General features: G+C 36.9%; 1 protein-coding gene and 1 pseudogene across 1 annotated transcript; both read left to right on the plus strand.

The window, feature by feature from the left end:
* Positions 1-574: 574 nt before the first annotated feature.
* On the plus strand, positions 575-9619 carry LOC113318727 (structural maintenance of chromosomes protein 1-like). The gene is made up of 18 exons (XM_026566950.1): positions 575-1242; positions 1807-2043; positions 2323-2556; positions 3177-3415; positions 3724-3990; positions 4303-4573; positions 5092-5216; positions 5399-5508; positions 5595-5702; positions 5794-5933; positions 6243-6332; positions 6439-6647; positions 6888-7057; positions 7637-7746; positions 7835-8214; positions 8462-8713; positions 8881-9126; positions 9227-9619. Exons 1-18 carry the CDS (start codon positions 805-807, stop codon positions 9270-9272), a joined length of 3672 nt encoding a protein of 1223 aa, XP_026422735.1. The 5' UTR covers positions 575-804; the 3' UTR covers positions 9273-9619.
* An 84-nt stretch (positions 9620-9703) lies between these two features.
* LOC113318728 lies at positions 9704-11411 on the plus strand (annotated as a pseudogene).
* The last annotated feature ends 297 nt before the right edge of the window (positions 11412-11708 follow it).

Below are 11708 nucleotides of genomic sequence, written 5' to 3' on the forward strand. Positions count from 1 at the left end.
TTACATAACATACCTGTAAATCTTCAAAGAGATCTTCATAAAAACTCTGGCTCGTAATCCAAAAGCAGGAGTAAAATTTGAGAAGATGAAGAAAGAGAGGAGGAGAGCGGAAAAAAATTTGCCTCTGCAACAAGATGAAAAAAATTGTGATTTTTTTTAAGAAACATATATGTATTATCAGGGAATGGGTAGTTTGGGTATTTTTAAAAATGAATTATGACATCCCGCACGTGTACTGGACCAGGGGATAAAAAATTTGGTCCAATTTCCTCTTTTTCTTTTTATTATGGACCTCTGGTTACTGGGCTTTAGTGGGTGGACCTGCTACTAACTAAGACTACCATAATAATACCTATTGGTAATTCCTACTTTTTCAAACCTTGCTTTCCGGACAATTAGCGGTGGTGCAAATGTTTTCGCCGTTAACATTATCGGGACTGAAGTTTTTTTATTTTATTTTGAAACCAACTGCGAAAGGTTTTACATCGGAAATACGTAATAGGGGTAACTTGCCGAGTTCTGATCCTATCCTTCCCGATCCATAAAATCGTGCTGAGTAGTCGACTGTATTTGTTGTCGTGACAGTAGGATCTCTTTCTTTCGATTTATATTTTCGTCCTCACTCCTCTCCCCTTCCTCTTCCCGCCACTACGATCTCTCTTCCCTCTCAATTTAACCTAACCCTAGTTTCAAATCTCGATTCCAGATCTGCTAAAACTCCATGGAAGTATTCAACCTTGCTCTCTTCCCCTAACTCTAATTATTCAAAACCCTAACGAACCCTCACTGAAACCCTAGTTAAAGATGCCATCACTAAGTTATCACGGAAAGATTGTTAGATTGGAGTTAGAAAACTTCAAATCATATAAAGGATTGCAAGTAATTGGTCCTTTTTATGATTTTACAGCAATAATAGGTCCAAATGGAGCAGGGAAATCGAATCTAATGGATGCTATTAGTTTTGTACTTGGTGTGAAATCTGCTCACTTACGTGGTGCTCAATTGAAAGATCTGATTTATGCATTTGACGATAAAGAAAAAGAACAGAAGAATAGAAAAGCTTTTGTAAAACTCGTCTATCAATTGAGTAGCGGAGTTGAACTTCAATTTAGAAGAACTATTACTAGTGCTGGTGGTGCTGAATATAGACTTGATGAGAAAGTTGTTACTTGGGATGAGTATAATAATAAGTTAAAATCTCTTGGGATTTTAGTTAAAGCAAGAAATTTCCTTGTTTTTCAGGTATAATCTCCAAATCATACTGTTATTTTTTTCTTTCTCTTTTATTGTTTCGGGTGAATGATAACTTCCGGCGGATTGTAATTACTGTATTGTAATAGTGGGTCGTGTAGCCTTTCTTGCAATTGTTTTGTTTCACTATGATGTATAATCCTAACTTGGTATATGGTGTGAGATCCACTATATAATTGCACCGGCCTTAGTGAAACTATAGCGGGTCTTCAGCCTGTTTTTTGTAATTGAAGCAGACTACTGATGCAACATAGATGTGGGTAATTTCGTGTGTGTATTGCTGCGGCAAATTAGATGGGTTTTGGATGTGACTAGGACCATTAGGTTTATATTAACTTTTCGGGGCAAGTTAAGAAGCTACATTTTGTTGAAGGTTGAAGTCGAAACAGAATCTGATAACTCGGGGACTTTTGGCTGATCTTGTATATCTGAATTTATATTTATATTTTGACCATTGTACGATGCAATTCTGATAATGTATATTTTTGGTGATATCTTTTGAATTTTTCATAAGCAATTAATTTGTTCTAACTTGACCAACTTTGTATTTTGTAGGGCGATGTGGAGTCAATTGCATCAAAGAATCCAAAAGAATTAACAGGGCTTTTGGAGCATATCTCTGGTTCGGATGAGCTTAAGAAAGAGTATGAGGCTCTGGAGGAACAAAAGGGCAGAGCTGAAGAAAAGTCAGCACTTGTCTATAATAAGAAACGGACAGTTGTTATGGAAAGGAAGCAGAAAAAGGAACAGAAAGAAGAGGCTGAAAAACATAACCGCCTACAAGATCAACTGGTATTCATTCCTAATATTATTACTAAACCTTGTTTTATCTTTGTATTGTTGCGATTCTTATACTTCCATAGGTGCACTTTGTTGAGTTCAGTTAGAATATTCTGGCTGCAATATTTTTTTATGCTGTACCTTTTGCAATTATTTCGGTAATATAGCTTAAATTATTTTTATCGTGTGCTTAGTCATGTGAACATGCTCTTTTGTGAACTTCGAAACATTGATGAATAGCGAGTTTTCATCTTTATGATCATTGAATTTGTTGGTGCCTTATGTCTGCAGAAAGCTTTGAAGAAGGATCACTTTTTATGGCAATTACTTAATATTGAAAGGGATACAGTGAAGACAAAAGCCGAACTCGAAGAAGAAAAGAAGAGCCTCGAAGAAATTATGATGAACCAAGAGAAGTATGAACTTGAGGAAACAGAAAAGCGGAAAGAACAATCTGGACACTCAAAGGCGATTACGCTATGTGAAAGAAAGATTGCCGAAAAAAAAGTTAAACTTGATAAGATGGTGAGTTCCCTTGAGAAGCATGACATCCTTGATATTCAACTTGTTTTCCTGCAATAGTGTTTAGGTAGTTGTATACATATATTTGTTGTTTACCAAGTATCATTTTTCTCTTCGATTTTGTGCATTTTATTGTTTATAGGCCATGAAAAGCATGATGAGTGAAAGACTAGTATAGAGAAGCACTTGCCAACAGAAGCTTTCTGTACTGATTAGTTTTTGTTCGTTGTCACATTTGTCCTAATTACCTGGTGTGGGCATTTTCCGCCACCATCAGTTGTTTTTTGTCTCCGTAGTATAAAAACAAAGTTCTTCTAGGTATTCTTTAAAAGATATAATATAATACACCATCCAAACTTATTGTTTAAAATTCTATGACAATTTTGTGCAGTTGCAATGCAGCGATTTCTTAGTTACCTGTATTTCTGCTGCATACTAATTGACGAATTACCAGTATCCAGTCTTAGTGTTTGTTAATCTCAAAATAGCTTGTCTAGTTATAGTTTCTGTAAGTGGAGCAATCATTTTTCTGCTGATAATAGCTAGTTCTAACTTGGTTCATTCCTATGTATTCCTCACTGGAAGTAATTTTCAACATTTTCATTCCAATGTCCTGTTCCCAGCAACCCGAGCTTCTGAAGTCAAAGGAGGAATTATCTCGAATTAGTTCAAAAATAAAAAGTAGGAAGAAGGAACTAGAGAAAAAGAAAGAAGAACGGAGAAAGCATGGAGAAGAAATCAAAAGGCTAGAAAGCGACTTCCACCAGATTTCAAAAAAACTAGACGACCTACATGAAAAGAGTCAACATGGGTCTGGGAAACTTCAGCTGGAGGATAACAAAGTTCTGGAGTATCACAGGATGTAAGTTGGTGTTTTATAAATTTTGTGCAAAGTTGGCAATTGCTTATTTCTTGCAGTCCCATTCATTTGTCCAGATCTATATTTTATATTCTTAGACATGTATGCACGATACTGCTGTGCTTTATTACGCTGGGATAGACCAACCTTTTGGTTAGGTTGTATGAGTGGAACTCAATGACCTTCACAACTAGGCTTGCAGATGGTATCTTTATTATTCTAGATAAATGTCATAGTTCACCATGAGCATGTATATAAGTTTCTAATTCATAGAAGTGCGTGAAACCAACACAGACAAGTTTATTTTGTAGTAAGGAGGAAGCTGGAATGAAGACTGCAAAATTGCGAGAAGAAAAAGAGGTTCAGGATAGGCAACAGCACGCTGATATGGAAGCGCGGAAAAATCAGGAAGAAAATCTTCAACAGTTAAAAACCCGCGAGCAAGAGCTGGAGTCACAGGTGGAACAAATGCAAGCAAGGCAGGAAAAGATCGTGGAATCCTTACGGAAGCACAAGGAAGAGCGTGCCAGTGTAAAAAAGGATTTAAACAAGATGCAAGATGAACATCGGGAATCCAAGTTAGTTAACATCACCACTCTCCTTTACTTCAGATGACCTGGTATAATTATACTATACTCTGTGCACCCTCTTACGGTGAATGCACATACTCCCCGTTATCTGGGTCTAGGGATGGTTTAGTTGGTCATACAACTTTTCATGGCTGCATGACCGGAGTATTGTGCACCCACCTGTAAAGTAGAAACAAAATAAGCTGCTAAGAATCTATCCGTTGTCTCTTTCTTTTCTCTATAGATTTGTTTGAACTTCTTTTGTAGCAAGAATATATCTTTTCAATCAGTCACTCAAAGAGTAAAAACTTCATATTGCAGGAATAAGTATGAATCGTTGAAGGTAAAGATTAGTGAAGTCGAAAAAAAGTTGCGTGATCTAAAGGCCGATAAGTACGAAAATGAACGTGATGTAAGATTGTCTCAAGCAGTCGGCACTCTAAAGCGCCTTTTTCCTGGAGTCCATGGTCGCATAACTGATCTCTGTAGACCTACCCAAGTCAAATATAACCTTGCTGTTACTGTTGCCATGGGTAGATTTATGGATGCTGTCGTGGTTGAGGATGAACATACAGGAAAAGAATGTATTAAGGTATGCAGCATCTGTGTTAGTTTGTATTTGGCCTTTGTTGCTTTTAAGTGCTGCTTCCATGACAATTCTGCCTCCGCGGACCAGCATTGAATCTTTAGTCTTCATGTGGTGGAGTATAATGCGAACTATGTGACTGTATTTCTAAACTAGAAAATAGACTTGCTTAGATGGTTACTTGGATGTTTTTATTTCTAGTTTTATAGATTCTCTTGCCACACACATTATTATGTGTTATCTGTACACATAAGGACTGTTTGTCCTCTTCACTTAGAATCTAGGATACTCGATGTATGACAGTATGACTTGGAGTTCTCGTTGATTCAAAGTTTCATCAGGATAGTCTATTTAACTGTTCCTACAGAGAATCTAAGATAGCACACTCAAATGCAGGTTGCAGATGTTGTTGACCGTGTTAGGTCTTTAATGATCAAACTTGATCAAACAATTCGTTGTTATTTAGGTCATGATTTCTTGCATTTGATATTCGTGTGCGTAAACAATCTATTTCCTTTTTGCAGTACCTGAAGCAACAGCAGCTTCCCCCTCAGACTTTTATACCTCTACAGTCAGTACGTGTGAAACCAGTTAGTGAGAAGTTGAGAACTTTGGGCGGAACTGCAAAGCTGATCTTTGATGTTATTCAATATCCTTTTTGCATAGCTTGTGCCGATGCTCATAATGGCACACTTCTCTTGGCCGGCATGAATTTATGTATTTGTAGGCTCCTCAGTCTGCTCCCTTATCTTTCGATTGTATATATGCCGAAATGGTCGTCCTTCGTATTGTGATGTAAGTTAATTATCTTTGTAAGCTTAACTATCATACATTCGACCCATCCTTGGAGAGGGCTATATTATATGCAGTGGGAAATACTCTGGTTTGCGACAAGCTTGAAGAAGCAAAGGATCTTAGCTGGAGCAGGGAGAGGTACAAGGGTAATGCTTATTTTTCTGCTCAGTGATCTCCAGTATCCAGTTTTTGATTTGCTTTCAAGCTAATTTTTGTTGATTGTGCTCTGCAGTGGTGACTGTCGATGGGATTCTTCTAACCAAGTCAGGTACAATGACTGGTGGGATTAGTGGCGGGATGGAGGCTAGGTCAAAGCAGTGGGATGATAAAGCAATTGGAGGTCACACTTCATATTGTTTAGTTGTTTAGTTGAAGTTAAGTTTCTAAACGGTAAGCATGTAAGTTCTAGCTTTAATTTATTGATTGCACAGATATCAAGAAAACCAAAGAACGGTATGAGTTGGAGATGGAAAGCCTTGGATCTATCAGAGAAATGCAGATGAAAGAGTCTGAGGCGTCTGGAAAAATCTCTGGTCTTGATAAGAAGATCCAGTACTCAGAAATCGAGAAGGTAACTGAATTCTTAAAATTACATAATCCCACTGGACACTATGAATTTAAGCTTTATGTTCTTAGTTTGGCCCATGAAAGTTTGAAGCGTTAGATTAATATAAATTGAGTATGAGTTGGTCACAACATTTGAGCTTAGGTCTACTACAGTTTTGTCAACACTCTAGCATGTTAGGTTGCTACTACAGCTATAGATTGATTTGTACTCTTGTTATAGTCTTGTGAAGTATTGATAACAATTGGAGTTTCTGATGTGCTTGTTTAATCGGAATATTTGCTATGCGTGTTTAAATGGAGTTTGCTGCTGCAGGTGAACATTAAGGACAAGCTTGCAAAGCTCAAGCAGGAAAAGCTTAATGTTAAAGAAGAAATTAGTAGGATTGAGCCTGAACTTCGAAAGGTGGTTTAATGATGCCTGTTATATCGTACCTTTATTTTCTAGCTCTTAGCACTGAGATTACGTAGAAATCCTACTGACTTGGATTGTTTTGTTACTTCAACTGCAGTTGCAAAACCAAACTGAGAAAAGGAAGAAAGATATGGAGAAGCTTGAAAACCGGATTAATGTGATTGTGGATCGCATTTATGATGAATTTAGTAAATCTGTGGGAGTGAACAATATCCGTGAATATGAAGAGAGTCAGCTCAAGCGTGCACAGCAAACAGCTGAAGAAAGGATCAGCATGAGTAACCAGATGTCGAAGTTGAAGTCCCAGTAAGTTTGTTTGATCTATGAGTTTATTGTTCTTATCATGTTAATCCCGTTACATAAGCGTATAATCTATCTGCCGTCACATTGACAAGCTTTTTTTACATATAAGGATAGATAAGGATAGATCCTTGACCCCCAAAAAAAAGCCTCACAGGCTGCTAGAACATAGGTGGTGCTATAATAGGTTAGTGTTCATCTACTGTAGGCATAAGCTGACAGTCAACTTCTATTTTTTTTTACCAGATTGGAGTATGAGCAGAAGAGAGACATGGACTCACGGATCAGGGAGCTAGAATCTAATCTTGACTCTTTGGACAAAGAGCTAAAACTGATTCAGACAAAAGAGGAGAAAGACAAACAAGGCACTGAAAAGTATACCAGTGAGATAGACCAATTGAATACAGAAGTTCAAGGTAATATTTACTCCCTCCGTCCCAGTATTAGTTGACCTATTTATTCTTAGATTTTGTCCCATAATAGATGACCTATATCACTAAACAAGGAGATATTTCTAAAATTATCCTTTTAATTGATTATTGTTAGTATAAGAAATATGCATAATTTGATAGGCATGTTTATATTCGTTACATAGGTGTTTTAAAATGCTTTTCAATGGTATAAAGTTTGTGAACATCCGTGGCATAGTTTGAGAGAAATCATTTCTAAATTTTACTAGTTATTATCCATAAGGGTATAGTTGTAAAAAATACTTAAAATTCTCTTTTCCCTTCCTTGCCTTAAGAATTGTGCAAACTTGAACTAGGTCATCTAATAGTGGGACGGAGGGAGTATTATTCATATCCACAAATGTTATCAGTTCTAGGAGTCGGAAAGGTGTATGCTGTAATGTTCTGATAGTCAGCTGGAAATTGTTTTTGCTTTACTTAGTATTCTAAATACCAATTTCCTGGGTATTTAGAATATTTTCCGCAGTTTCTTACTTCTTTTTTCTTAATATTGACTTGGAAATATGGTGGTTTGTTTTAATATAGAGTTGAAGTCCCAGTTGGATGTGTGTGAGAAGGTCATGCAGAAAATGAAGAAGCAACGGTCTAGCATTTTGACAAGAATAGGGGAATCCAGATCTCGGATAAATCCGAAGGTTATATTTTATGGAATTTTTATTTATCTCTCTGAAATTGTTTCCACGAAACACAATATTTATGAATTATATATCTCTGATATCGCAGGAGACGCAGATTGAACAATTACATTCACAGAGGCAAGAAATAATAGAAAAATGTGAACTAGAGCAGATAGAACTTCCTATTGTGGATGACCCAATGGAAACAGGATCGTCTATGCAGTTACCTGTTTTTGACTATAGCCAGCTAAGCAGATCACATCAGCAAGAGCTGCGCCCATCGGAGAGGGAGAAGCTTGATTTAGAATTTAAACACAAAATGGATAACTTAGTCTCAGAAATTGAACGAACAGCTCCCAATTTAAAGGCACTGGACCAATATGTAGCTCTTCAAGAGAAGGAAAGAGAAGTGGTTGAAGAGTTTGAAGCTGCTAGGAAAGAAGAAAAGGAGATCACTGATAGGTACAATGCTGTCAAACAAAGAAGGTAAATTTCTTTATATTGTAGCATTAATCCAATCGAGTCTTTTTACTCTTTTTGCGTTTCACAGGATGATATGCTGATGACTGTCTATCTTAATTGCCACCCAGTTTGTGTAGTAAATTTGAACTGTGTGATGTATCTCAGCATATCTGAATAGTAAATACACGTTTGAAAATGTATTAATTCACTTGACAATCTCTTAAAAAAAAATAACACTTCAGAAATGTACTTGACCATTTGTGTCATTCAGGTATGAGCTTTTTACAGAAGCTTTCAACCACATCTCCAGTAACATTGACAAGATTTACAAGCAACTTACAAAAAGTAGCACACATCAGCTTGGTGGAACTGCGTATCTAAATCTGGAAAATGAGGACGATCCTTTCTTACATGGCATCAAGTACACAGCCATGCCCCCAACAAAGCGTTTCCGTGACATGGAACAACTCTCTGGTGGGGAGAAGACCGTCGCAGCACTTGCACTGCTTTTCTCTATCCACAGGTAATGTACAAAATATATAACACTTAGTTTTCTATGTTTTTTTTGTTTAGTAAAGTAAACCCACCGGTCAGCGCTACTTGATTGACCGAATCATCTTGAAGATTCGGAAAGATGTTACCCCCTAAAATTTCTGTGGCTTATCTGAATATTTCTCTCTGTTGGCTTAGCTACAAGCCTTCTCCATTTTTCATCTTGGACGAGGTTGATGCTGCATTGGATAATTTGAACGTTGCCAAGGTTGCTGGCTTCATCAGGTCGAAATCATGCGAGAATAGTGTTAGACGTAGTGATAGTAGTAATCAAGAGGACTCTGAAGGTGGGAATGGATTCCAGAGTATTGTCATCTCTCTCAAGGATACCTTTTACGATAAGGCCCAAGCATTGGTTGGGGTTTACAGGGACTCCGAAAGAGGGTACAAAATCACACATTTATGCTCTATGTATATTCGTTACATTTCTTCCCCCTTAGCCGAACTGTTCTTATGCACTTACCTGTGTAATTTTTTTTTGCAGTTGCTCGAGGACTCTAACGTTTGACCTCACTAAATATCGAGAGTAGGTGACCTGTCATGTCTAGCTGACTTGGGTAAGTTTAAACTAGATCCTGGCTGCTGCAAAGAAAAGCTCAATAACCACTGTTAATGTAAATAGGGTTCAGTTATGTTATTATTTGGTGTTTTCTTCTTCTTCTGAAGGATTACTTGTGGATCCCATTTCTTACCATTGTGTAAAATCTTGCTAATTCATCTCTAGTACGTGTGTCCGACCTTCTTAACGGATGAAAAGTCTTTGTGGTGTCTGATTAGGTGATTTCCAATTAAGTAGGAAGAGGTAATACAAAAGCCAGTAATCATTTTGTTAGTTGGGATTTATATTTAGATTAGCCTATTTTTGAATCCCTTTCAACCTTTCTTCTCCTTAAACCACTAGTTGATCATTTCATCGACTTCCATGAAGTTTGATTATTTCAACAAGCTTCTCAAACGGTCATAATTTTTTGGCTCAAATAATTTCAACCGCTGGAATTTCAGTGCTACCTGCTGACGTCATCATTTCATCAAAATTTTTGGAGATGGATTTACCATTCACGAAGTTAAATGAGAAAACCAGAGAGGGTAACCCTGCCTGGAAACGGTTCCTGAACTCCACGGAATCTGACCCATTTCTTTGGGTCAGTGCTTACCCCCGCCGGAGCTTTGATCGAAGGATGCTATGATGGAAAATCAGGACCGAAATATTACTGTCGAAGAGGGTAGTGTTGATGGACCCGATAGAAAGTTGAAACCATTTGCCAAGATGGCTTTAATAGAATTTCGTTCAAGGTTAGAAAAGTCGATACAGGAAAATGATCTTTTCGATAATATGTATATCACCAGAAAGATTGACAAATGCCATTCTAAAACCGATTTGCGAGAAGATGTTATAGACAAGAGAGACATTTCTCTTTCTCTATGGGGAGTTCCTTTATTGCCTAGTGATGATCACGAAGGTACGGATGTTATCCTCATGAAGTTCTTACGAGCTCGAGATTTCAAAGTTTTGGAGGCATTCGAACTGCTTCAAAAAAACATTAATATGGAGGAAAGAATTCGGCACTGACGGAATTGTTGAAGAGGATTTTGGACGTGATCTGAAAAATGTTGCTTTCTTAGATGGTTCAGATAAACAAGGGCAGCCATTGTCTTATATGGTTTATGGAGCATTTAAAGATAAAGATTTATATCAAAGTATGTTTGGGTGTGTGGATAATAATTCGGATAAGTTCGTAAGATGGAGGGTGCAATGCATTGAAAGGGGAATTGAGAATTTGAATTTTAAGGATGGTGGAATAAATTCTATTGTTCACATTACAGACTTAAAGGCTTCTCCAGGACCAGACATGATGGAATTGCATTCTGCTAGCAAGAAAGCAATCACATTGCTTCAAGACAAGTACCCTGAAATCGTTGCTCGAAATGTAAGGGTTCTTTTTCACAGTTTTAATATGATACAAACAATTGTTGCTATCGGTACGAATTATGTTTATTTGAATTTTGCAGATTTACATAAATGTTCCATTTTGGTACTACGCTTACCATGCGCTATCATCACGAATGCTAACTCAAAGAATGAAAAACAAATTCATATTTGCCCGACCATCTAAAGTTGCAAAAGCCCTTCTGAAGTAAGAAATAAATATCCTTCCTATACACTAACGAATAACTTTTCAAGTCTCATCCTTAATATTGAATTTCTTTTTGTTCGATCAAATCTAAAGTTTATCTTTTTTTTTTTTTCTCTTTAAAATTAGATATATAGCACCTGAATACATCCCAGTACAATATGGTGGACTAAAGAGAGAAAATGACCAAGAATTTACGCCCTCTGATCAAGTTTCGTATGCGACTGTTGAAGGAGGCACCATTGAAACAATCAAATTCCCATCAGTGAGGTATATTATACATATACAAAATGTCATGAGATTTTAGTTCTTAATGACTTAAAAAACATTTTTCATGCAATGCGTTATCACGATGTTTGTTTTCTTTTTCATGCTTTTGTGTTTGATGATCAGCCGGGGGTGACAATTGTATGGGACATAACAGTGGCTGGATGGGAAGTGACCTACCAAGAAGAATTCATTCCAGATGATGAAGGGTCGTATAAAATTGTAATCCAGTCGGAAAGGAAAATGTCAGCAACTGTTAGGAGCTCGTACTACATTAATGAACCTGGGAAAATACAGCTAATCATAACTAATAACACTTTTAAGAAGAAGAAAATTCTATACAGATCAAAAATTTAAACCTACTATACCCATGTATGTTAAAACTAGATAGTCATTTCCATTTTGCTTCTCTTAGCAGGAAAAAGCTTAATGAATTTATGCTCATCTTTTATCATGTCGTCGTATATGTGTCATCAAAATTTCTTTTGCTGTGAAAAAATTGTAGCTCTATTGAGCAGATTATTATTAGGGTAAAGAGGCAAAATGCCCCAAAATCGGGTATCACCT

This window comes from Papaver somniferum, chromosome 10 (genome assembly GCF_003573695.1).
Source record: "Papaver somniferum cultivar HN1 chromosome 10, ASM357369v1, whole genome shotgun sequence".
Lineage (NCBI taxonomy): Eukaryota > Viridiplantae > Streptophyta > Magnoliopsida > Ranunculales > Papaveraceae > Papaver > Papaver somniferum.

Excerpts from the sequence above, each read along its gene's own strand:
- LOC113318727 (XM_026566950.1), top strand. The coding sequence starts at position 805 with ATGCCATCACTAAGTTATCACGGAAAGATTGTTAGATTGGAGTTAGAA. Across the intron at positions 6,648-6,887 it reads ATGTCGAAGTTGAAGTCCCA|ATTGGAGTATGAGCAGAAGA; the intron begins GTAAGTTTGTTT and ends TTTTTTTACCAG. Across the intron at positions 8,714-8,880 it reads CTGCTTTTCTCTATCCACAG|CTACAAGCCTTCTCCATTTT; the intron begins GTAATGTACAAA and ends CTGTTGGCTTAG.